Source organism: Benincasa hispida, chromosome 4 (assembly GCF_027475165.1).
Source record: "Benincasa hispida cultivar pf3 chromosome 4, pf3_genome.v1.1, whole genome shotgun sequence".
Taxonomy (NCBI): Eukaryota; Viridiplantae; Streptophyta; class Magnoliopsida; order Cucurbitales; family Cucurbitaceae; genus Benincasa; species Benincasa hispida.
This window is the reverse complement of record NC_143481.1, coordinates 39,729,133-39,756,449: the sequence shown is the minus strand read 5'-3', so window position 1 is coordinate 39,756,449 and position 27,317 is coordinate 39,729,133. Positions and strand designations below refer to the sequence as shown.

The 27,317-nt window shown below is 39.3% G+C and overlaps 1 protein-coding gene across 3 annotated transcripts; it reads right to left on the bottom strand.

Annotated features, from left to right (window-relative positions):
- Positions 1–880: 880 nt before the first annotated feature.
- Positions 881–27,317, bottom strand: CBL (cystathionine beta-lyase). 3 transcript variants are annotated; one of them, XM_039029366.2, is made up of 14 exons: positions 27,184–27,317; positions 26,329–26,458; positions 25,967–26,108; positions 25,777–25,889; positions 24,855–24,925; positions 24,658–24,749; positions 13,823–13,910; positions 13,641–13,752; positions 4,803–4,899; positions 4,636–4,717; positions 3,009–3,126; positions 2,110–2,217; positions 1,818–1,920; positions 881–1,380 (listed from the first exon to the last, which is right to left on the bottom strand). In XM_039029366.2, the coding sequence occupies exons 2-14, from the start codon at positions 26,404–26,406 to the stop codon at positions 1,205–1,207; spliced, it is 1,380 nt and encodes a 459-aa protein (XP_038885294.1). In that variant the 5' UTR covers positions 26,407–26,458; positions 27,184–27,317; the 3' UTR covers positions 881–1,204. The 3 variants fall into 3 exon arrangements, with proteins under 3 accessions (XP_038885294.1, XP_038885296.1, XP_038885295.1); XM_039029368.2 differs by having other exon boundaries at positions 1,828–1,920; XM_039029367.2 differs by lacking the exon at positions 26,329–26,458.

Here is a 27,317-nt window from a genome sequence, read left to right as displayed (position 1 = left end):
TAGATTTAAAAAAAAATTACATACAGTTACTTTATTTTACATGCATACATATTTAATTATTTATATAATACTTTACAAAAATCAGAACTTCAACCATTAGTCCTTTTCCAATTTTCATGTCAATGTTTTATACTTTAAAAACATTTTTTAATATTTAGGACTTTATTACTTTTTAAGACCATGAATGTTATGATAATTAGATTGAAAGACTAAACTTGTAATATTCAAATTTTAACTTTTAAAAATTATAAAATTAAATATTTTAATTATATTTTTCACATAAAATATTATTATTTTTATTTAAAAAAATTATAATATTTTTTTTAATAAAAATATATTGAAAATAAACTATTTAGTAATACAATTTTATTAAGATTTAGAATAAATTTAAAAGTTTAAAAATGAATAAATTTAAAAAGAAAAAAAACAAACAAAACATTCTTTGGAAACTCAATTTATGGAAGGAATTTCGTGGAGACGAGAATTGAAATGGGGGACAGAGAAACCTTCTCTATCCCTATCCCGTGGACATCTCCAGGAAGAGAGAAAAATTAACAAGTGTTTTTTTTTTTTTTTTTGAAAAAACCTAGATAACTATGTTTTTTTGCACATCAACGTAAAAATAAAAATTATAATATTTGAGCCCCGTTAACTTAAAAATAATTTTTAAAAAACTATCATCTATCCTACATATAAATAACAGAACCAAAAGTATCAATAGAATGGACAAAGAATGAGATTGTCCAAAACCTCAATAAATAAAATGTCGAGTTTGAAAATCAACTCAAATGCAACTTAAGTCAAACTTCTGAACCAAACATGTAATTTTTACTTATTTTAATTTATGACTTCAAAGAATTTTGAGTTCATAACTAGTCCCTGACGAAGAAGTTTATAAATATATATTTTAAACCTTCATAATCCACCAAAAGTCATAGAGATAGATAACTAACAATTAGGGATACTCTGTACCATCAACTCAAATATTAAAATTCAATACAAGAAGGGAATCTTTGCAGATGCCATTCTCATGGCCCTCTCACTTCCCAACCCAAATTAAAACTAACCTTTGCTACATGAATATGTTTGATCCCTAGTAGATGATTGCAGAACCGAAACCCAGGCTCCTGGATTTTGCAGAACCTTTCATCAATTTCATCATATCTAGTTAGGGATTGTTTACAAGTTTGAATGTTCCAAACTCCTAATGAGGTCCAGTTCTGAGGGCATTGTCTAGATCAGTTATAAGATCATTAACATCCTCAATACCAACTGATATGCGAATCAGATCTTCTGTTAGACCTCGAGCTTCTCGCACCGCAGCAGGTATGCTTGCATGGGACATAAAGCAAGGCATACTTATAAGGGACTTCACACTACCTGCAAGGAGACAGGGAACCATAATTCTCTTCTTTAAGCCTCAAATCCCAAAAGCCAACAGGTTGACTATAAAAGAAAGGCAGAGTGACTGAAACTCCATAAACTCATTTATAAGGAAACCCCAAATGAAGTGAATTTTCTTCAACGTCCTACTATCTAATGAGAAACATACCTTTCGTGGGATTGCATTTTTGTATATCCTTGTATTCTATCATTTTTTCCCTCAATGGAAGTTGTTGATTTCATTTTTAAAAAATGAAGAGCAACTACTGACGTACAAATTTTTTAAGCTACTTTAAATACTAGAGGCCTGACAATTAATCATTTCCTTATCGTTGCATCATCTTGCCTGAAGCAGCCTTATCGTATGACTATCCCTAATCACTTGTAGGCATGATAAAGAGTGTAATTAACTCCAAATGGAAGAGTATGGTTACCAAAACTGACAGTTATGCTGAAATACTTGGTACTTTCAACAATATGCTTGGAGAGTGCCAGCGATCCAGTTAAAAAGCTCAGTACCGCTCCTGCACCCTTCGCCTAAAAACATAAAAATGTTGCATGGTTAACTAATTATTTTTTTTTTCTTTTTTTAGTTTATTTGTGTGAGTTTAAGGGCTAGCTTACAATCCAAATTTTGTTCATTATTTTCTTTCTTTTGTATGATCAACGGCTAAGGCACTGTGGATTCTTTATTTTACGATATTAACCTTCTGTTGAATATTGTACCTGAGAATAATGCAACGAACGGCCAGGATGAGCAGGAAGACCTGCATAGTACACTTTCTTCACTCGTGGATGTGTATAGAGAAATTCAGCAATCTTCTGTGCATTTTCCTGTTAATGACATCAATCTATTGAGAAATGAACTGTCTCATACACATAAATACATGTACTGATATGAATAGTAGACAGTGTTGCGTTAAGATACCACCTATCAAGAAAACTAAAGCATAACAAAGAACATAAAGAACACTCAAAGATAAAATATATAATGCAAAATCAAAAGAAGTTGCAATATACCATGGCCTTAGGAGAGGGCTAGACTCTCTAAGATTCCCACAATGGAAATTGCTACTAAAGACTTCCTACCTTGCCCCCCAACCCCCTCTCTATTTATAAATCAAAAACAATAACAAAGTCCGAAGCTAATCATTAATATACCCTTACTCATAATCCTAATATACCCTGAACTAGAGTTCTCAGATTATCCTGCTCTTCAAGCGTACATTTGACCACTTTGACTTGTGAAAACTAAGAATGAAACATCAAATGAACTAAGCAAATAGTGGCGTTTCCTCAAATTATAAACTTCTGATATCCTACGACTCCTACCAACACTAAAATATTGGAAAAGCATAATTTCTTAACAATAAACTTGATAGTAGATTTTTCAGGAACATACAAGCTATTCGATCGTAGACATTTGGTCTCAAGGAGCATAATAATTTGAGCTGAATCATAATACAAATAAGTATCAACCAAAAAACGAGCAAGGAATCAAGAAATAACATTAATAAGAAACAAAAACTGCCAATTGTGTTGAGAACGCAACATGAATTTGAAACTGACAATTATGGATATTTAGAAAGAGGACAAAAGAACAAGATGCAGGTCGGAATGGGCACCTGCTGTTTCTCAACTCTTAAGGCCAGTGTTTTTATTCCTCTTAAACAAACCCAACAGTCAAATGGAGCCAGTCCAGATCCTTCTGCATTTTGAAGGAAATACAACTCTTTTGCCAAGCTGGTATAATGGGAACAAGGAAAAGCAAATTGAGTTATCAGAACTAATGGGTTCAGCAACATGTGGTAAAAGCATTAAGGCATGCATCCATCCAATCAAATCCAATCATGATGTATTTCTTCTCTTAACAAGACCGCCGCTTTTTTTTTTTTTTGAAACAGAAAAAACTTTTCATTATTAATGATAGGAGACTAATGCTCAAAATACAAGAAGCAAAAGAGCAAAAATACAACTAAACATAAAATCTAAGGATCAACAGATGCACCCAGATATCTCAACTAGGTTGACACATCCTTAGCAACCTCATCACATCCACATACAAAAGAGATCCACTTGATGTCTACATGATTACATAGAGAAAACAAAGGCACTCCAATTAAGACAAATATCTTGAATAGAGTAATCAACAAAACATTTTAATTGGGAAACTCCACGAAAAAGCTACCTCACATTTACTTGGTAAAATAAGCAGCAAATGTTGCCTCCTTAACCCCTAATTTTCACACACATACACAAAGTCAAACAGATATATATATATAAACTGCTACAGAAAATTCCCAAGTCCACACACCCACCCCCTCAGAAAGAAAAACTACTAACAGTTGCTAGAAACTCTTCTCCGGCTATATGTTACCCTTCAATGTTTGTAAAATCATCCTACTTGTTGATAAGTCAGTCATTGTGCCATAGCATACTCTAGCTGTAACGATTGTCATAGATTTGAAAAAACACCAGTGGAAGAGTTCTTTTAACTTCTCGATCAGAAAAAAATATTGATATTTATTGATGATAAAATTTTAGGAACAAGATGAGGTTTGAGCATAAGGCCTACTCAAACTACAGATCCAAAGAAAATAGAAAGGGCAAAAGTTGGTGAGTCATTTGTAGAGTTCAGTTACCCAAAAATTAATAAATATATTTTTCCTTCAAGAAGCCCTGACCTTTTAGGAAAGGATAATCCAATTTTTTAATACAAGGACTTCCTACCAATTTTAAGCTATGAACAAGTAGCATCAACAACGAAAACATAAATGAAATCTGCTCGCAGAAGAGGCTCTTTACAGAAAGATCCACTGCACACTGCCCGTCCAACTCTTTTCTTATAGAAAACAAATATTTTATTGACATTCAATTTGTAAGTGATTAGAGGAACATTAAGCAGTATTCAAAACGAGAAGTATCATTATAGAGGTGAAAAGGTGAGATCGATTTCACAATGGTAACTCTTACCACATAGTAAAACTAAAATCAATTTTGAAGTCAAGCTGTGCCTGGAATTAGTCCTGCATTTTCCAAAGTGGATTTTTTTCTGCCTCAAAAGTCAAAGCAGCCTCTGAAAAATTTTATATAAATACTAAAATATCTATTTGAATATGCATCTAACAAGCACAGAGTTACACAGCCTTTTTCTTTCAAAGGATTAATATTTGAAATAGATTAAATGAAAATCACATAAAAAGTTACGTATCTATTCTACCTCAGCAGTCAGAAAGCATAGTGCAAGAGTACCTTTCTCCCCTAACAGCAAGCACACCGGCCATTACATCACTGTGTCCAGCAATAAATTTGGTAGCAGAGTGCATAACAATGTCTGAAATCAAAGACCTGAGTGAGTATCAATATTCAAAACAGTATTCAAATGCTTTAACATTGAAATTAGATAGTATTCTTGATACCTGCTCCAAGGTCCAGTGGTCGTGACAACACAGGGGACAATATGCTGTTATCCACCAACACTAGAGCCTCGTGTTTGTGTGCCATAATTGCAATTTTCTGAAATGGAAAGACAAATGACATGCATTACATGTGGAAGGCATCATTTTCTTATTTCGCTAAACAATTAGCACGATTCCATGTTTCAAACATGATATAGCAAGCACTATAAAAGAATTTTAATGAAAGTATGTTTCCAGTTTTCCTGCAGCCCTGCAATGATTAAGCATCCTCACAAAGAACCTTGAATATATTTGAGGTTATGAAGTATTAAGCTTTGATCCAAGAACTGCCTCACAGAGAGAGGAGTACAACGTTATTGACCAATAAGGAAACGATTCTTTATATTAAATAAATAGTGAGCCAATGCCTAAAGTACAAGAGGATTATACAATGAGCAAAAAGTGTAAGGATCAGTAAGCACACCCAGGCATCTCAACTAGGTTGACACCCTCTTAGCGCCCTCATCATATCCAAAAAACAGATAACCATAAACTAATGGGAAAATAGAAAAGGCTGAAAAGTAGCCAAACACAATACAAACAGCTTAACAAGACCAAAACAGTGGCCGGAAAAAGAGAGAACTACAAAGTGAAAAGAACCAAGGGATAACAAAGCAGAAAACAAGAGAAACAGCAGCTGATGAAGCTAAGAACCGCCATTAAGAGGGGAGATAAAAGCTCTCCAGTTGAGGTTGAAATCCAGGATGCTGTAGCTATTAAAGTGTTTGGAGAGGATGCACCAAGAAGAAGCAAGACGACGGGCAGAATCAAAGTGACTTTGGCACCCAAGAGACTTATCGTTAAACACCCTCTGGTTTCTCTCAAATCATAATTCTGCCAATAAACCTTAACCGCATTAAGCCAAAGTAAACGGATGGGTTTCTTAAAGCTTGTTCCAACTAGAAGTTGCTGCACATTTTTCCGGAAGTCGTTGCTCAACACCCATGATAGATTGAAGATAGACAATAAGTTCTCCCAGCACCAAGCTGAGTAGGAGCACAAAAAGAAAAGGTGGAGAGGATCTTCGCCAAACTAAAGGCACAACAGACATATAGAAGGGGAAAGGTAATTAGAGGGCAATTTGTGTTGTAAAACGGAGGCAAACGGAGGCTACATTTAGCTGGCCGAGGAGCATGATCCAAGTAAGGATGTTAACCCTTCGAGGGCTATTTGTCTTCCAAAGGGCCGAGAAAAGAGCTTTATCCAAAGGGGAGGAGGGGGAAAGGATGTCATGAAGAGTTTTACAACACAGAAATGTATTTTGATAGATATCTCCACCATTAAGCTAGTGAAGTCCTTGTCAAAGCTTATTGTCAAATGTCATGTTTTAGCTATGTTCCGGAGATTACAGGAGTCAGGAGGTTAAACACAAAATAAGATCCAAAAGAACCCTTCTTTAGCTGCCCCTCCCCATATTTGTTTGAAGATTTAAATTGCAGGCTGAAAGTTGGAATTTACTTTGCCCGTGACTCATTCATCCAAAGTGAGCCTTCTACTAACAGTTTGAATTTATCTAGCCTAAGTTCAGTTTTGTATGGTGTTTGCCAAAAAGGCATTATTTGTTGGCTCCCTGAAATCGTTTCGCGGTTTTTAACATGAACATTTTTTTAAAGATTAAATTAAAATAGTAGTCCCACACTTTCAGGGCTATATATGTAGTACAAGTACTTGAAAAAGTTTCTAACAAAATTATAAACCTTCAAGGTTGTGTTTATCTGATTCTTGGCCTTTTAACCAAGCCTCTAAACTTTGAAATTTTAGTCTAATTGGTCCCATTGCTAACTTTGATCCTTTAGGGGTGCTTGGCCCAACTTGAAGTTGGTGGAGTGAGCTATTATAGCCCACCCCATGTTTGGAACTCCAATTATAATAGTTGGTGTTTCCAACTATTATAACCTACAATTAACTATAATATAACTATTTCAAGTCTCTTTTTGTCATAGTGTTACTATTTTCTATTCATTCTCTATTTGTTATGTTGAAATTAGGGTTTTTTCTCTAGGGGCATTTCTGTCTTCTTACTTGTACCCTAGGGTTTCCCTCTTTTCTATTTAAGCAAGTAGTCACAATGTATTCTTTGTATCAGTCTTCAAATAAGAATTCTTTATCCCGTGGTTTTTTCTCCCTGATTAGGGTTTTCCACGTAAACTTTGTGTGTGCTATTTTCTCTCCACTCTGTCTTTTTCATCATGGTATCAGAGCATGGAGACGAAACCCTGGGCACTATTAAGGAAAACCCAATAGGAGAATCCCAAACCAATAGCCCAGATATAACCATTGTTATCCAAAACGCCATTGACAGATATTTCCAATCTGTTCTTCCCCATCTTCAGCGTGATGACCAGCCGACCAGATCCAACCAGCTGATCAGACTCGACCAGCCGATCAGAGCCAACCAGCCGGTAAACTTCCAACAGATCTCCGAAGTTGAAGCTTCCAACAGATCCAACCAGCCGATCGATGATCAGGTCCAACCGCAGAAGCTGAAGTCGACAGTCTCGGTCGATTTTTTCCAAGGTTCGCAACCTCCATTCGAAAGCTTCCAGGTTGCGCCGCAGACGATCAGCTCGCAACTTCCGATCGGTGTAGCTCCTCCTCAACCGTGGGTCAAACCAGCGTTTCTTCCTCCCGTGCGGATCAGCCCGACTTTTCCTCCCAGCCAGTTCCAGCCAAGCCCACAAGTCGGCGCGAATCCATTTGGGTCTTCTCAGCCGCAGCCGAACAGGGGTGCCATGATCGACGGGTTCAGCCGCAGTGTGTTTCATCAGCCGAATCAGTTGGGAATGGATCAAATCAATGGCTATCACTTCACCAATCGGGATCCTATGCTTCAGCCGAATGTGGGTAGTAGATTTGGATAGTCATCGTCGATCATTGGTGGGTTTGAAGGGGGAGAATCATCGTCCCATCATCGGGACCAAGGGAGTATAATCCAAGATCAGTTTACCCAGTTGCAACTACAGATTAAGTAGCAGAATGAAATGTTCCAGCAGTAGATAGTTGCCATCGGGGAAGCCCTGGGATCGACATCCAATGTCCAACCAGATCTAAACCAAAATCAACCAATCTACCCTAGAATTTCGGTAACTTCTTTCCCTGCATACTCTTCAAATTTATTCTCTGGAGCTATAGACAACTCTTCTAGCTTTATTGTAGGAGAAAAATTGAATGGTGATAATTATTTCTCTTGGTCCCAATCCATTAAAATGGCCCTTGAGGGTTGTCACAAATTTGGGTATCTGACAGGTGAAATACCAAAACCAAGGCCAGGCGACCCTAAGAACGAATTTGGAAGAGGGAGGATTATTTGCTGAGATCTATTATGGTAGGAAGTATGGAACTTCAGGTTGGAAAACCCTTATTATATGCAACCACGGCTCGAGATATTTGCGAGGCAGTCCAAAAACTATACTCCAAAAGACAAAACGCTAGGCCCTGCCCATGATAAATAGAACAGTAAGCCGCCTCCAGTGTGTGAACATTGCAAGAAACCCTGGCACACGAAAGATCAGTGTTGGAAGTTGCATGGCCATCCGCCAAATGGTAAAAAACGACAGTCAAGTCGGGCACTGGTAGATGAATCAGTAACTAGAGACACACAACCTCAGAATCAGGAAAACAGTCAGAGCACTTCTGGTACAGTAGGAGTAAGTGCAATCGCCCAATCAGGTACTTTTCACTCCTTTGGCTTTGTTAGTATAACTGGTAGTAAACCATGGATTTTAGATTCAGGGGCTACAAACCACTTGACTGGTTCCTCCAACTAGTTTCTTTCTTATCAACCAAGTGCTAGTAATGAGAGGATTAGGATTGTTGATGGGTCTTTTGCCCCGGTTGCTGGAAAAGGACGATTGTCACCCTTTGAGGGCTTAGTTCTCCAAGATATATTACATGTGCCAAAAGTCTCTTATAACTTTTTATCTGTTAGTAAAATTACAAGGGATTTGAAATGTCGTGTTATCTTCTCACCTAATGCCGTTGTTTTTCAGGATCTGAACTCGGGGATGACAATTGGCACTGCTCAACATGACAGGGGGCTCTATTTCCTCACTGAAGAAGCCTTATCTAGGATATGTGATAGGACTAGTTTGCTTTCATTTCATTTTTTCGGTTTCTGAAACTGACTATATGTTGTGGCACTATCGACTTGGGCACCCCAATTTCCATTATATGAATTACTTGTTTCCTTATCTTTTTCATAATGTTAATATCTCTAAGTTAAATTGCGATGTGTGTGTCCAAGCCAAACAACCCCGTGTATCTTTTAGATCTTAGCCTTATAAGCCTTCTAAACCATTCACCCTCTTCCATAGCGATGTTTAGGGTCCGTCACTTGTTACTACCACCACTGGAAAGCGATGGTTTGTAACCTTCATTAACGACCATACTAGGCTAACCTGGGTTTTCCTTCTGACAGAAAAATCCGAAGTTACATCGGTTTTTCAAAAATTCTACTATTCTATAGAAACCCAATTCAATGCCAAAATCGCTATTCTCCGAAGTGATAATGGTCGGGAATACTTTAATAATTCCTTTAGGGAGTTCTTAATCTCAAAAGAAATAGTCCATCAGAGTTCCTGTGTGTACGCTCCTCAACAAAATGGAGTGGTCGAACGGGAAAACCGTCACCTAATCGAAGTTGCTCGGTCTCTTATGTTGTCAACTTCCCTTCCTTCCTATTAGTGGGGGGATGCTGTTCTGACAGCAACCCATCTAATAAATCGAATGCCGTCCCGGGCTCTAAAATTCCAAACCCCCTTAGATTACTTCAAAGAGTCTTATCCAAATAACCGACTTATTTCTGATGTTCCCCTCCGAGTATTTGGATGTGTTGTGTTTGTCCATATTCATGGCCCTAACCGAACCAAGTTTACTCCCCAAGCTCAGAAATATGTCTTTGTGGGGTATCCACTTCATCAGCGTGGGTACAAGTGTTATCATCCTTCTTCCAAAAAATACTGTCTCAATGGATGTGACATTCTTCGAAGATCATCCATTCTTTCCCAATGGTTCTCTTCAAGGGGAGAATACTAGTGAAGAAACCAATTGGGGTCCGAGTCTATTCGTCTTGCCCGAACCCATCCTTGACATCAATACCAATGAACCCATTTTACCGACCAAACAAGTCCCATGGATCACATACGATAGGAGGAATCTCAGAAAGGAAATGATGTCGCTTGTTATTTCTCCGGGTCCAATCCATGAGTCAGAACAGGGATCAGTTCCAGGTATTAATACTCCTATCCCTGATGATGGTAATAAATGTGATAAAACTGATGCTTGTGTTGAAAATGATGAGAGCAAAGACAGGGAAGACAATGACAGCAAGGATGTAACCGAGGCAAAAAATGATGTTTGTGGGACACTTGTTCCAGCAGAAAATATTGTTGAACCTGGAAAAGAAATGTCACCTATTCCAGCTGAAAACACCGTTGAAAATGGAAAAGAAATGACAGAGCATGAGACGTATGAGTAGGAGGTTGAGTGCAATATGAAGTCCGAGGAGAGTAAAGACCGAGATGCATCCCTTGACCTTCTGATTGCCCTAAGGAAAAGTACCAGATCGTGTACAAAATATCCACTGCAGAGTTACTTGTCTTATAGCAACCTGTCTCCTGAGTTTAAGGCCCTCACTACGAGCCTAGACACAATGGTAATACCGAACAGTATACACACAGCATTGGAGATTCCTGAAAGGAAAGCCGCAGACATGGAAGAAATAGGGACTCTTGAGAAAAATCATATGTGGGACCAAGTTACTCTTCCAAATGGACACAAAGCAGTTGGAATGGAGGTAGTTTGATCAAGAGAAGGGATTTCAGTTTCCCAACGGAAATATACTCTGGATTTGCTTAAGGAGACAGGCATGGTAGGCTGCAAACCAATTAATACCCCTATAGAAGTGAATGCGAAATTAGGTAATCTGAGTGAAGGTGTTCCAGTTAATAAAAAAAGATATCAGCGGCTTGTTGGAAAGTTAATATACCTCTCTCACACTAGACCAGACATTTTATATGCAGTGAGTATGGTGAGTCAGTTTATGCAATCTCCGAACAAAGAACATATGAGGGCAGTGGAGCGCATCCTGAGGTATCTGAAAACTTCTCCAAGGAGAGGCTTGATGTCAGAAAGACTAACAGACGATGCATCGAGGCGGACACAGATGCAGATTGGGCAGGTTCTGTGGTAGATAGAAAGTCGACATCAAGATATTGAACCTTCGTGTGGGGTAACCTTGTCACATGGAGGAGTAAAAAACAAGGGGTAGTTGCCAAAAGTAGTGCCGAAGCTGAATATAGGGCCATGAGTCTGGGGATCTGTGAAGAAATTTGGCTTGAAAAAGTTTTAAGAGACCTTGACCAAGGTCACAGCGATCCAATGAAACTTTATTGTGATAATAAAGCCGCAATAAGCATAGCAAATAACCCAGTTCAACATGACAGAACAAAGCATGTAGAGATTGATCGGCATTTCATCAAGGAAAGGCTTGACAGTGACAACATTTGTGTTCCCTATGTTCCTTCCAACCAACAGATTGCAGATGTCCTAACAAAGGGACTGCCCAGACAGTTGTTTGACTTGTGTGAGCAAGTTGGGTCTTATTGACATCTACGCCCCAACTTGAGGGGGAGTGTTGAAATTAGGGTTTTTTTCTCTAGGGGCATTTTTGTCTTTTTACTTGTACCCCTAGGGTTTCCCTCTTTTCTATTTAAGCAAGTAGTCACAGTGTATTCTTTGTATCAGTGTTCTAATAAGAATTCTTTATCCCGTAGTTTATTCTCCCTGATTAAGGTTTTCCACATAAACTTTGTGTGTGCTATTTTCTTTCTCTACTCTGTCTTTTTCATCATGTTTCAGTAAAATAGTTTGCACCTCAAACGTAAACTATTATAACCTCCAGGCTATTATAACTCACATAATATAATAACTAACTCACCATTCCAAACGCCCCTGAAATATTTACATGGAGCCACACTGACTGCATTGTTTAAGAATTTCATGATGGACTGATTTCAAACAAATTGAAAGGTTTTGTGACACAAGTGTTCACAAAATTACAAAAAACCGACATGACCAACCAAAACCTACCGAACTAACATCGGTCAGTCAGTTATGAAGAAGATGCAGTCAGACTATTACGTGTGTGTGTGTTTTCTTTTTTTTCAAGAAAATGAAAATTTTCATGGCTGGGTGCATGTTTCAGAAAACCAGTCTTGGTTTAAAACTTAAAAGTAATGATTACCTTCATTACCTGTTTTAAAAAATATATTTTTTATTATTATTTTTTTAACATTAATTCTCTCTCGCCTCTCCATTTCTCCTTCTCCCTCTTCCTTTCTTCGGTTCTCTTCTCTTTTTTTTTTTCCACCGCCCGCCAATACCATTGCAAGTGCCTTCTCCTCTTTTCTCCTTCTCCTCCTCTCTCTTTCTTCCCTTCTTTTTCTTCTTTCTCAATTTTTTTCTTCTTTTTCTTCCTTCTCAATCTTTCTTATTTTCTTATTTTCTTCCTTTCTTCCCCATTTCTTCTTTCTTTTTTTTTTTTTTCTTCTCTCTTTAGAGGTTTAGTATTTTTCTTTTCTACCGACCAACCACCGATGTAGTTGGTTGGTCAGTGTATCCAACCCCTCCAAAACCATCAGAAACTGACCAAAAGAAACCGATCAGTTGGTGCTTGGCATCAGTTTGAGCCGAGAATAGACATTGACCAACCAATGAACACCTCTACTATTAGACACAAAAGTGTTGTTTAGGGAACCTATTAGATTCTTTTAAAATTATTGGGACTAAAGACACACATTCTAAAACTCTAAACCTATTAATGAAATTTCAAATTACAAAGACTTCATAGAGTAACCATGGACGTTCAAGGCACAAACCTATGATTTAACTTTTCTTTTTTACATAAAGGTAACGCTCATCTTCTTTGTGTACAACTGAAGCAAGCAGAAACAAAAATTTTAAAGCATGAGGTACAGGGAGTTCTATAATGTGTCATTGTACACATTACATAGAATCTAAGTTAATAGCTTGGGCCCCGTTTGGTAAGCATTTAGTTTTTGGGTTTTGTCTTTTAAGATTAAGCTTATAGACACTATTTCCACCTCCAAATTTCTTACTATATTATCTACTTTTTACCTTTAAAAAACCAAACTAAAATTTGAAAACTAAAAAAATTAGCTTTTAAGAACTTGTTTTTGTTTTTGGAATTTGACTAAGAATACACCATTGTACTTAAGAACTATACAAATCATTAAAAGAAATGAGGAGTAAATAGGCTTAATCTTCAAAAACCAAAAACCAGAACTATACAAATCATTAAAAGAAATGAGGAGTAAATAGGCTTAATCTTCAAAAACCAAAAACCAAAAATGAAATGGTTACCAAACAAAGCCTTAATTTTTATTTCATGGTTAACTAGAATAATTTTTAAAATAAGAACTTCGCATTATTTGCCAGCAGTATAATATATGTAAAACATGTCAGTTACGTGTGGATTTCCAAACGAAGCAAAGTCTGTTTATGGATTTATTTGAATGAGTCAAATACGAAGTTCAATTAATCCATTTCCAAAATATCAAGTAGATGAATAAAATATTTAAGAAGTTTGCCTCCTTGTAGTTTTAGCTTCAGCTGAAACTCCCCATGATGTTCAACTGAATCCAAGGGAATGGACTATTTTGGCTAGTAATGAATTATTTTGGCTTATAGATTCAATATTATCCGTAGCTAACTACATTGTGAAAAATCAAGTTACTAGGGCATGAAAAATTCACATAATTGTTTACAAAGAGACCATACCCGAATATCTGATATTTGTAATCTTGGGTTGGTTGGACTCTCCAGCCACACAAGCTTTGTTTGAGGGCCAATAGCAGATGAGACCTCATCTAAGTCACTCGTGTTCACACGTCTGCAAATTGTATCCATTGCAATATTAATCCTGGAGTTGGAGGCAGGGCAAAAATGATGAAAATACGTACTTGACCACAATTCCTCGTTTAGGAATCACTTGTGAGAGCAATCGATCAGAGCCACCATAAAGGTCATCACCAGCAACAATTTCCTCGCCTGTTAAAAGGACATCGCAAGTTAATAATTTAAATAGAATTATATTAGGAACCAAGGTAGTATGGGATGCCTTTGTCCCACATTTGGTTAGAATGGGATGACTAATGTGGTACTTAAGTGACTTGGCTCTCCCACCTCAATAGCTAGTTTTTGGGATGTGGTTCTCCAAGGTGCTTAAATACCTAACAATGGTATCAGAGCCGGTTGTTGATGTTCCGGAGTGAAACCGGCGGAGGGTTCTGACCGGGTGTGGCCAAGTGAACTATCGCCAGAGTAGCCGCCGGAACATCAACTTTCTGAGGATGAGATATTGTTAGGAATCAAGGTAGTATAGGATGCCTTTGTCCCACATTGGTTAGAATGGGATGACTAATGTGGTACTTAAGTGGCTTGGCTCTTCCACCCCAATAGCTAACTTTTAGGGTGTGTTCTCCAAGGTGCTTAAATACCTAACAAATTAACAAAATTACTAGCGAGAAGAAACTGCAATTAGCTCTCTTCTCTCTCCCCCTCTCCCTACCCCACCATGCCTCTAATAAATCTCTCTATCGTCCTCTCATAAGCTCTCTTTCAAAGTCTTGCCTACAATTCTGATAGGAATGGCTGGGGGAGGGTGGACCAAATCTTGAACACCCAAAGAACTGCCTCTATTTCAAAGGGAAGACCTCCTCTTGATCTCAGAGACCTTAGAAGATCTCCTCCTCTCGCATGAAGCATAGACTTTTCCAAAAGACCCATTGCACCATATTAGGAACCACCAACAAAAATGGAAGTTTTATGATTCACCATGGTTGGTTTAGCCAATAAAAATAATGGAAATGAGTTCAAGCCACGGTGGCCAGTAACTAAGATTTAACATTCAAGTTACTTTAGCAACCAAATGTAAAAAGGTCAGACAGTTGTCTAGTGAGAAAAGTCATGTTGCCCCTCAACCCGACAAGGCCCTCTTGGAATGCCTTTCAAAGAACTAGCTTGTTTGCTTGGGATTCCTCCACTTTGATTGATTGCATGGAAGTGAAACTGACCACTAAAGTCTAAAGTAACTACACTATGGATACCTCCCCTCCCGAATTGAAGACAGCAAATGACTCGAGTATCCACTTATCAAGATCAAACTATCTCCTCATAAAATTGGCAGAGTTCCACAACCACCGTTGAAGGCAATAGAACGTTACCACAATAAGTTATGGCCCTTGTCCAACAAACATGGGGAGGGCACAAGATCAGCACTGTTGTCTCACATTTTTTTGTCCACAAACATAACTCTGACAAAGTAGGTCTCATTTGAGTATAACCCCTAGCTGCTTTGCCTTTTGCAATATTAATCCTCAGCATGCTTAAGGCCACCTTTGAGTTCTTCACTGCATTAAATAATTGCTTGCGGCAACATACGACCCAAAATGGATCCATTGATTTGTCACCTACAAAATCCTAAACAAGAAAGGAACACTTTCTACCACATACATAATCCTTAAAAAAGAAAGGGACATTTTCTACCACATCGAAGCTAAAATAGGTACAACGGTTGTCAAGGCCATTCTCCTAAAAATGTGGTTTTTGGCAAGGAAAAGGAAAACGAGGAAAAAAACCTCTTCAATGCTGAAGAAAGGCAAAGTGTCATGTGGTTAGTTGTTGAGCTAACCAAACATGCAACACTTGGTGCATCTTTCTGTCACGTGGTTAGTTGTTGAGCTAACCGAACGTGCGGCTCTTGGGCTATCTTGCTGTCGAAAGATGAACCAAGTAAGCCTTAAGAAGAGCTTTGGCCTATCAAAAGCACTTACGTACACGTTGAGAGGTTTTAAGAGTGGTAGGCAAGGGAGTGAGTTTGAGAGAACGTGAGAGAGCTTTATTGAGTGTCAACCTCGTAGTGCTTTACAAATGAGGGGTAGTGAGCTATTTATAAGCCTTCCGCACCGACCTATGAGACTTTAAACCGCCCTTGAGGGTCGGTTATGACTCCTCTAGAGCCTTTTCAAGGTATCTTGGAACATTCTTGGGCCATACTAGGCCCTTCTACAAGCATCCATGTACATACTAGATCCTTTTAGACTCCTAGGCTATTCTAGACCTTTACAAAGCATCCAAGAGTATGTACAAACGGACTGATGTTGGGACCTTCTAGCACGGTCTAGGGCCTTCTGGAATCATCTAGGCTGTTCTGGCACTGGCTAGGGCCTTCTAGAGGCGTGTGGGGCTGTCCCGCCCATCCTGGTGCTGTGTGAGGTTGTCTGGAACCTTTCAGACGTGTTTGAGGCACGCATGAGAGTGTTGGCACTGTCTAGCACCATCCTAATCCTTCCAGGCGTGCCTGGATTTCTCGTGTGGGCGTTGGAGTTGCCTAGCAACTTCTAGAAATTTCCAGAGTTGTCTGACACACTCGCGAGCACGAGCACTGGCACTGCTCTATGCTCGACAGGCCTTCCCCGATCGGCCTACAATGGGGTCGCGCGCATCGGACACAAGCGCGTGTCTTGGCATGCGCACGCGCTCAGTCACATGCACAATGGCGCGCCTGGCCTCGCGCACATCTGCACGTATGGCCGCGCACATAGGCGCAGGCTTGGCTGGGCGTATGGCCATGCGCCTCCCCTTGCGCATGCCTGTGCGCGTGATTGCGCACATGGGAGCTCATCTGAGGCACACGGCTTGGCCTTGGGCATGCGCCATCGACATTGGTAGCGTGCCTTGGCATCTAGGCACATCCACGAGTTGCGCTTAAGGACATAGAAGTGTCGAGGCCTTGTGCTCTTGGGCATGCACGTCTGATCATGCATGCTTGCACCTGAGAGGAATGCGTGCTTGGGTCATGGGCATGCATGTCAGCCGTGCATGGCGACTTGGGGATGTCATCCGATGGGTGTTAACTCCTAATTGGCCTTGCTAAATGAGTCTTAGGCCACTTGTTGGCACGATCTGAAGGACCATTTTCGTGGGATGTGACACCCTCCCCACTGGATTTCACAATGTCCTCGTTGCGTCTTCCTTCCTTGGGCACCTCCTTTTCTTTGTGCATCCATCCTTGGGTTGCATGGTTGATATCATGGGTGCCTCGTATTTCTCCGTGGTCTCGTTGGAAGAGGAGAAAGAGAGAGCACCTAGTTGTTGCATTGAACCCATTCTTATCGTGGGTTCTGCTCCATCGTCCATGACTTCGCAGGACTTGGCTACTAGGGCATTTAGCTTTGTCCTATCTGGAAAATCCCTAGTCCAATGTGGCCCTCCACAAAAGAAACATGACTTAGGTTTCTTGTATATGAAGGGCTTACCTTCACTTGGGTCCATAGCTTTCCCATCCTTCTCTCCATCTTTGGAGCTTCCCTTAGCCGTACGATCGTGATCCTCCTCGGACTCCAACATTTCTCCTTCATTCTTCTTGGATCTCTTTGGTTGAGTAGTCCGTGAGCATCTCAACGGCGGAAATGGCATCATCGAGGGTCCGCATATTATGCTGGTCAAGCTCGATCCTCCCCCAATCTTTGAGACCATCCTTGCTGAGGAGTCAGTATCAATGTATGTCTAATTGCTCCACATATGGTTCCTCAAACCATATTTTCTAAACGAAAACGAGCCAATCCAAATTGATCTTGAATGAAAGAGTGCGCCTTTGTCTGATAGGTCATCTATCTCGAGCATAAGAGTTGTAAACTCTTTAATGTACTCGAGAATGCTACCGGTTTGTCTCCAGCGTTTTAGTTTGGCTCTTGCCTCCATGTTGGCATTGTGGAGAACAAAATGCTTTCAGAGTTCTGTCTTGAATTGTTCCCACGTTCGCAAGCTACATTGATACAACTCACGTTCTACATGCTTCCTATGCCACCATAACTATGCCACATCACGTAGGAAGTTGGGCGCATTTTCAAGTTTTGCACCATCATCGACGACACCAACAACCTTAAAGTATTGCTCTAGGCCGCATATGAAATTCTCCACCATGGTGGCATTTCGCGTGCCATTGTACATGTCGGGCTTGGGCACCTTCAACCCACGAGTGCCGTGCACAATGGATGATGAGCTAGTAGAAGCATACTGATTACTAGCCCTATGATTGTCCTGGCATTCTGCACGAATGTCATCGATCTCCTTGCAAAGTTCGTGGAGTTCACCTTCCACAAACTTGCGTAGGTTGACTACTCGGTGGATAGGGCACTTACCTCCCTACCAAGTGTGCGTCCAAGCTCCGTGATCATTTCTTTAGCCGCAATACTGATCTCGGCATTCTCTTTGACAAGCCCCTCATAATCGTCACTCAACCTACCAACTATGCCTTGCACGTCCTCCAAGCCTCGTTCCAAGTTGGCCAGGCGAGTGTCGACATGTTCTCTCGTTGTCGGGGCCTTGGACTTTCCTCGCTTCGACGGAGAACGTTGTGCCTTGCATCCTCGGTAGTGTTTTCAAAGCGCAAGGCGCACCTCAAGGCGACAAGTCCCATGGTCGCCTCAAGGCGAGAGGCGACAAAAAGGCGACGCCCGAGCGAAGCAAGGTGCAATGATTAAATAAACAAATATATAATATATGTAGAACAAAAACATAAGTTTATATACAAATGTCAAAACCTCAAAGATTAATAATAGTAATGATCCAATGGACGTGATAGGTTCTCCCCTGTGAGGTCGTCGTCATCAAAAACTAGCTCATAGTCAACTTCAGCTTCATTATTTTCTTCATCTAATGTTCCGACCAGCCATTCATTACTCTTTCTATATGATCTAAGGAGATTGGATCAACCTTTAAATCAAAGCGCTCTTTAAGCGCTTGATTATACTTTATATAAACGAGATCATTTAAGCACTTCTGTTTCAACTTGTTCCTCTTTTTTTGTATGAATCTACAAATTATTAACCATTATGGAGTTAAAAGTTTATTTTAAATTTTAAATTAATAATGTAAAAAACAAAATGATCACATATATGTTCGAAAACACTCCAACTACGCTCACACCTAGAAGCGCTATACGTCAGATTAAGGACTCTCATAGCTAATTTTTGCAAAACTAGAGTACTATCACCATAAAGAGCCCACCGAGATGCTGTTCACACATTTGACATGATTTAGAAATAACATACTTATAAACACTATTAATGTAATAGGGAATATCCATACCTGGCGTCTTAACTTTCCTCGTGTTGATTGCTAAGTCAATATCGAACATGCCTTTAGCTTCAGAATATAACTTTAATTCCATTGTGCATTGATTTTGACCACTAGTAGATGGTATCAATCTTTGCACAACTTTAAGAAGACCACTCATGACTTCAACATCTTGAATAATTCTATCCTTGTGGTCATAGAAAAGTGATGGATTCAAATAATATCCAGCAGCATGTAATGGTCGATGAAGTTGACAATCTCATCTTCTATCAATGATCTCCCAAATTGGCTTGGCTTGTATTTCATCTCATTATCATTAAATCCACTCTTAATGGCCTCTTTTACCCTATCCATGGCCTCATAGATATATCTCATTGCAGGTTTATCACCATCGACAAGTCTAAGTACTCGAACTAATGGTCTGAATGCTTTTAAAGTGTAAACCACCGAGGAGTTCCAAGAGGATGGCTTCAAAACGGTGTCGCGGCTACACTCTTTCCCTTTGGATCTTTTGCCCATTTTGGAAGTCATCCATTTCTCATAAATAAACATTTTTCTCAAGTTCGCTTTATTCTTGTGGATATTTGCTAGGGTCAAAAATGATGTTGCAAAACGTGTAATCGCCGGTCTCACCAATTCATGTTGATTGGTTAACTCTTCATCATGTTAAGTACGTACAAGTTATTATAAATAAAACCACTTAGTGCTATAGCCCTTTTAAGACATCTTTTGATCTGATTAATCTTCCCAATGTCCTCTAATATCAAATCTAAACAGTGGGCAACACATGGTATCCAATATAAATGTGGTCGCTTTACTTCCAAATATTTGCCAGCTAGGACATAGTTCGAGGCATTATCAGTCACAACTTGGACAACATTCTCTTCTCCTATCTTTTCCACCATGCTATCCAAGAGTTCAAATACTTTTTCTCCAGTTTTGATGCATGAAGATGCATCAATCGATTCCAAAAACAATGTCCCCGCAGTAGAATGCACTAAAAAATTTATAAGGGTTCTATCTCTTCTATTAGTCCACCCATCAGATATCAAAGAACAACCATTTCTTTTCTATTCAACCTCATGGTTACTCATTAAATTTTTTGTATGTTCTACTTCCTTTTTTTAAGCATGTCACTCTAGCCTCATGATAAGGAGGAGGTATCAACCCAGGTCAAAAAAAAAAAACTCAATCTGTTTAAACTTTCAAGTTTTTTTTAAAATAAAATTTAAAAGTAAACCAAAAAACTTTAAAAATACAACCACAAACCAAAAAATTGATTTTGATTTTTAGAATAAAAATCCACTCTGCCAAAAATCACTGCACTAAAAAAAATAAAAAAACTAACCTTTCTAGAAAACAATTCACAGAAAGAAGAATAATGAAAGGAGGCAAGAAAATAACTTTTTTTTACCCAGGCAGAAAATCACTATACTACTAAAAAAAATAAATAAATAAAAACTAACCTTTTTGAAAAATTTGACAGAAAGAAGAGAAGAATAACGAAAGGGGGCAAGAAAATAACTCATTTTTACTCAGATTCTGCCGAAAATCAGTATACTACTAAAAAAATAAAAAACTAGCCTTTTTAGAAAAATTTGACAGAAAGAAAAGAAGAATAATGAAAGGGGGCAAGAAAATAATTTATTTTTACTCAGATTCTGCCGAAAATCACTATACTACTAAAAAAATAAAAAACTAACCTGTTTAGAAAACAATTTGACAGAAATAAGAATAATGAAAGGGGGCAAGAACTGATTTTTACCAGAAAACCACAAGGCACAATCCAAAAAAAAAAAAGACACTAAATATCACCCAGGAGCACGCCTTGGCCAAGGCGCAAGGCGCCACTAGGTGAGCACCTTATTCAAATCGCTCGCCCCAGCTACGTACAAGGCGCACAAGGCCTGTGCGCCTCACCTCTCACCTCAGGCGTGCGCCCAGGGTCGCCTCGAAAACACTGATCCTCGAGTCGTTGGGCCTTCAACGACTTGCTCAATCAGTGAGCTAGATCGTTCCTCGGATGCCATCGGGTAACAAAGGCCAAAGAATGTGTGTAGACTAGAGGTACCTAGGTTCAAGGACCGTTGCTCTAGTGCCACCTGTCACGCGGTTAGTTGTTGAGTTGAGCTAACCGAACGTGCGACACTTGGCCTATCTTGCTGTCGAAAGATGCACCAAGTAAGCCTTAAGAAGAACTTGGCATTTAGGTACACGTTGAAAGGTTTTAAGAGTGGTAGGCAAGAGAGTGAGTTTGAGAGAATGTGAGAAAGCTTTATTGAGTGTCAACCTCGTAGAGCTTTACAAATGAGGGGTAGTGAGCTATTTATAAGCCTTCGTCACCGACCTATGGACTCTAAACCGCCCTTGAGGGTCGGTTATGGCTCCACTAGAGCCTTCTCAAAGTATCTTGGAACATTCTTGGACCATACTAGGCCCTTCAACAAGCATCCATGTACATACTAGATCCTTTTAGACACTCCTAGGCTTTTTTAGACCTTTACAGAGCATTCGAGAGTGTGTACAAGTGGACTGATGTTGGGACCTTCCAGCACGGTCTATGGCCTTCTGGAACCATCCGGGCTGTTCTGGCACTGTTTAGAGCCTTCTAGAGGCTTCCAGAGGCATGTGGGGTTGTCTAGCCCATCCTGGCACTGTGTTGGGCTGCCTGGGGTACGCACGAGGCCACTGGCACTATCCAACACCATCCTGATCCTTCCGGGCATGCCTAGGCTTCTTGCGTGGCCGTTGGAGTTGCTTAGCAGCTTCTAGAAACTGCAATAGTTGTCTGGCACACTCGCGGGCATGAGCATTGATGCTACCCAGCGCTCAACAGGCCTTCCTCGCTCGGCCGTACGCACGGTGGCGCACCTGGCCTTGCACACATCTATGCATATGACTGCGTGCATGGGCGCGGGCTCGACTGAGCGTATGACTGTGCACCTCACCTTATGCATGCCTGTGTGCGTGGTTGGGCACATGGGCGCTAGGCTAGGACTCGGGCGCACGTCTCAGCCTTAGGCGTGTGACATCGTCATTGACAACGTGCCTTGGCATCTAGGCACATCCATGGGTTGCGCTTAGGGACATGGGAGCGTCAGGGCCTTGTGCTTTTGGGCATGCGCATCTAATCATGCATTTTGGCACCTAAGCATGCTAATGTCTTAGGCACCTGGGTCGGGTGCTTGCTTGGGTCATGGGCACGCGTGTCAACCGTGCATGGCGACTTGGGGATGCCATCCGATGGGTCTTGACTCCTCTTCGACCTTGCTAAAGGAGTCTTGGGGCCACTTATTGGCGGGATTTGAAGGACCATTTTCGCGGGATGTGATAAAAGTCCCACCTCAAATCTTGCCCTTTCTACCCTAAGATTGATACCTCGAGCCAAAGGAAAGGTAAATGGATTGAGCTTTCTCATGATTCGTTCTTGTCTAGCCCAAAAAGCTATGGACCTAATAAACATCTTTCCCCCATGGTTAAGACTATAAAGCACCAATACTCCTAAAATGGGTAAGTTTCGATGTTGGACACGTGTCTGACACCAACACACTTCCGATACGTGCTTGACACGCCAGCTGGTGTGTCCAAAGCGTGTCCGACACGCGATGGACATGTCATCTACTAAAAAAAAAACAATGCACAACACACTACCTTGAACCACGATCAGCAGCCTATTTAATCCCCCCATTCAAGCCCATTTAGGTTCACGGTTCAGCCCTTATTTTTTGAAATTCTAGAGTTGTGACCATAAGTTCTCCACAATTGCGCAACACACTAACTCTAAAACCCAGGACCAATAGCTAGTCGATTCTTTCCTATAGCATGAGGAAAATATGTAGAAGGTTTGTTTGATTCTACTTTCTAGTTCTATTGTGTTAGACTAATTACTTATTAGGACCTAAATATATTTTATGATGTTGGTCATCTTATCTATTGTCGTTTTTCATGAATTGTATAGCTGATATTTTGATGTTTAAAAGTAATATTTCACAATATGATATATGTCAAAATATGCACACATTTATTTTTGTTGAAAAAAAATGTGTCTCCAACATGTTGGATCCTACATTTTTTGGAAATCGTCGTGTTGTGCCATGTCGTGTCTATGTTTCTTGGGTTAAGGAAGACCCTCCCTAAAACTCACTTAAACATCAAATAATATATTAGTGGATATTGAGAAGGGATTGGAGCTTCCAAATGGGAAAAAGACAATAGACAATGTTTTTTAAAGAACAAGGCACAATAAAGTGCAACAGTCTTCTAAGTCTTAAGCGCAACACACAAAAAAAAAAAGTGTGGATTTTTTTTAGGCGCGTTTTATATAATATGGGGGAAATTGCATTTATAATAGTAAATTTGATTTTTTTTAATTAATAAAGAAGGAAAAACTTTAATTATTACTATATTTTTAAAATAATGGAAAAGCCTCAAGGCCCAGAGCTTTTGTGCCTAAGGCGCGCCTTATTTTGTGAGCGTCTTGACCAAACCTGGGCCTTGAATCTAGGCACGCGCCGGTAGGGCTTTTTAAAACACTGGCAATATAGAAATATCCCTTAGAAGATTCAACCTTTGGTGACAATAACCCCCCCCCCCCAATTGACTTCCCTTTTGCTAGGAAAATGGCGGCTTCATTATGGAAGCATGCCCTATCTATCAAACCCATCCCAATGGAAGGAAGATCAACAAGGAAAGGGAATAATTGCTAGCATAGTAGATTGCTAGGGAAATAAAAAGCTTTGTCCTACCTTGGAAAAATTAAAATGAAGTTAAGGCTAAAGTAATTAGTGAGAAAGTAGGTCGGGGCCCCTCGCTTAGATGCAGAAGGATCTTCAAGTGGCTCTTCTCATGTGGAAAGAATCGACTACTTTAGCTAATGTTGTGGTTTTCTCGATTTCTATAACTTCTCTCTCAATGATAGTACTAGTAGCTGGTTTATTGGTGTTTATGGTTGTGTTTTGTCTCATGGTAGGTAGGATGGATTTCTAGAAGGAAGTTGGGATCTATCAGTACCATAATCACGAGAAGTGTGAGTTAGTTCAGTTCCTTAATTGCCTCCTTTGACCTAGTCAACATTCCTATCAGCAATGGCAATCTAACTCGCGTGAGTAACCTTCTTCGACAAATTGATAGATTTCTCGTTTCCATAGCTTGGGAAGATCTTTTTCAAAGACTTGAGAGTTGAAAGGCTCACCAGGTTAACCTCATATCACTTTCCTTTAGTTTTGAAGCTGGGTTTTAAAATAGGGTCCTACCCTTTCATTTTGAAAATGTCTGGCTGGAGTCTTCCTTTTTAACTCCATTTATTGAGCAATGATGAACAATGGTGATCTAGTAACTTGATGTCACTTTTTCTTTTTCTTTTCTTTTTATTCTCTTTTCCCCCCTTTGGTTGAGGGGGCAGAAGAGAGGTGATCAAAGTCAGGGAAAGAGGGCCCAAGATAGATCAAGCAAATAGAATGTAGAAATACAAAGCGCCTAAGAAATTTACAGTACACAAGTTGGTTTGACCATCCTGAAGGTTCAACATAGGAAAAGGAATCCTTACATGCAAAATGATGAAAGCACAAAATGCAAGATCTATCATAAGAACAAATACACAATAATCATATAGACTCAAAAGTGGAAAATGACCATGCAAATGGATTAAAAAACCCACCAGTTCCAACAAGTTGAGCAACTGCAGATAAAGCAGCCATCCCACTGGTGAAGCAAAATGCTCGATCTGCTTTTTCAAGCTTTGCTAAAAGGCTACATGAACAAAGATTTAATTATTTTGGGGTGAGAGGGGAGCTGCATTAGTGTCAGCATAGTACCCTTTTTCCTTTCTAAAGAAGGACATAGGACAAAATGCACCTTTCTAAGGCATCTCGTGTAGGATTTCCACTTCTGGTGTAATCATATGGGCCATTTTCCGTCGCTGTAGGCTGCATAGCAAAGTGAAAAATAGAAATCAAGTAAGAAGACACATCATTCACAATGTCAATAAGGATCCAAGGAACAATGTAGAGAATGCAAACGCAAAGATCAAACTAACAAGAAAACAACAATAATTATAATATCAGATTTTTAGTAGTCTTAATATCGAAGAATGTACTTTTAATCTTGGAATTTCAGTGACTTCAATGTTTCCATCAAATAGTTATCCTAGTTACAATCTCGTGAAAAATTTATCTATGCAAAGCAATAAACAGATCAATACTAAGGAGAAGTCCACTCAACCTAAGTCCAACTAGCCATTTTCTGATACTCATATTCAGCCAAGTGGAGTGGTTGAGTGTGACCTACCTAACTAGGTACAAGTATGGAAAATCAGTCTATAATACTCAATTGAACTAGTGCTTCAGAAAAGTTAAATCTTATTTGGGTCCCAAGACTTTTGTAGGTCCTTAAATTTCAAATATTCTATAGCCTCTCAACTTGTATATGTTCTAATTTCAATCCCTAGACTTTGCATTAAAAGAACTATGTCTTTATTGTTAGTTCTTCATTAACTATTTAATAAGAACCCTAATCCTTTTAGGAACTCAACAACTAACCTATCACATTTAACTCCAACACTTGTTCTGTGGGGGCACTCATTCATGAAGTAAATGAACCAAAAAAAAAAAGTATGATGCCTTATGTTAATAACTGTTAAGGTTGATGATTTAAATGCCTTTTTATTTAAAGTTTAGTAACTAAAACAAAATATTTACAAATTCGAGACCTACACGAAACAAAAGTGAGAATCTGGGACCAAATTTAAACCTAATTATATATCATTCCTACCACTTACTTGTTTGAAGGTCGCAGTTTGATAAAGTGGCGTGCTAACAGCACCATAAGGATCAAATTTGCTTTCAAAATTCATTATCATAGTTGAAATGCTTGGCTCTTCTTCCTCCAACTCTATAGCAAGAAACCAAACTTCAAATACCAAGCAAAATAATTCCAATAAATTTATGCATGAAGCAAAGCTAACTTACCAACAACATCAATCAACGTCGATGTGGACACATCCGTCTCTTTGTTCATTGCACACTTCTTTGAAACCATCAATTGATTACACCTCGAAAATGGTGGCTTGTGGAATCCAAAACTAACCAGAAAGTTCTTGGAAGTGACCCCCTGTGAAACCCCAATGAAGAACACAATAACAGGTCGATCCATCACCAAACCCGGATAAAAATTTCAAATGTCATCAAAATAAGAAATCCAAAAGCAGCAAATTGAGGAGAGATCATCAGTTGGGCCCCTCATTTTCACATTTCAATCCTTTCACTTAAACCAAATAGACAATTTCAATAAGAGAGAGGAAAAATAGAAAAAGGTGTAGAGTTATAGTTACTTCATAGTGTCCAGCCGCATCAGAAGTTGGCATATGGTTGATGATGGACTTTAAATGAATGGAAGAAGCGGAGGCCATAGCAGAGGTTGGGGTTTTGATCTCGTTGCTAGTGAAGCTTGATGAAATTGACCTAAAAGTTTTGAAATTGACTCTTAAGTTAGTTTTGAAATTTTTTAGAGTTTCTGTTGATGTTTATTTGATCAAGTTTCAAAAATGACACTTTTAGTCCATAAAAATTGGAGGTGTATAATCTCTACTACATATGAGTCGATGTTAGGAAGAATCTTTATATTTCCTTCTTGCCCTCCATTTATTTTTGTTATTGCTTAGAACATTTTAACACGTATATGGTATATTTTTGCTTTTGTATTTTGAACATTTGTATTTTTTAACATTCATATCTTTTCATTCTCTAAATAAAAAGTTTCGTATCTTGTCCAAACAAAAACACGTATATTACTGCACTCATTTTCAGCAAGTTCAAAGTACCATTGGCGATCAGTTCATTTGAGGGGAAGAGATTCACTTTTTACATATGCCTATTTTGTTCTAATTATTTTTGTTACTGTTCAGAACATTTTATCAGGTACACATAAAATGCAGACTCTGCACCATGCACGTACTTACAGTGAATTCAAAGTACCATTGGTGATCCGTTAATTTAAGGGGAAGAGCTCCAATTTTCACAAAACGCTAATTGTTCTTTTCACTACCATGATTTTGATCTAAAATTCATCAAACCAACTATAATCTGGAACTATATATATTCTGAGGAACTATCCTTCCTTTCATTAGACAAGTTCTAGTATAAGTTGGAAGACAGAGGAAAGACAATAATAGAAATTCGGAGAATACCAAAGAACGGGAGAAGGCGGCAGCAGCACTGAGGGTGGAGAGAGGCGACGACTGCGGCAAGAACAAAGAGATGGGCGGTGGCGGCGGCGGTGGCAATGGGAGCGGGAGAAGTGCGGCGAGGCGTCGATAGCTGT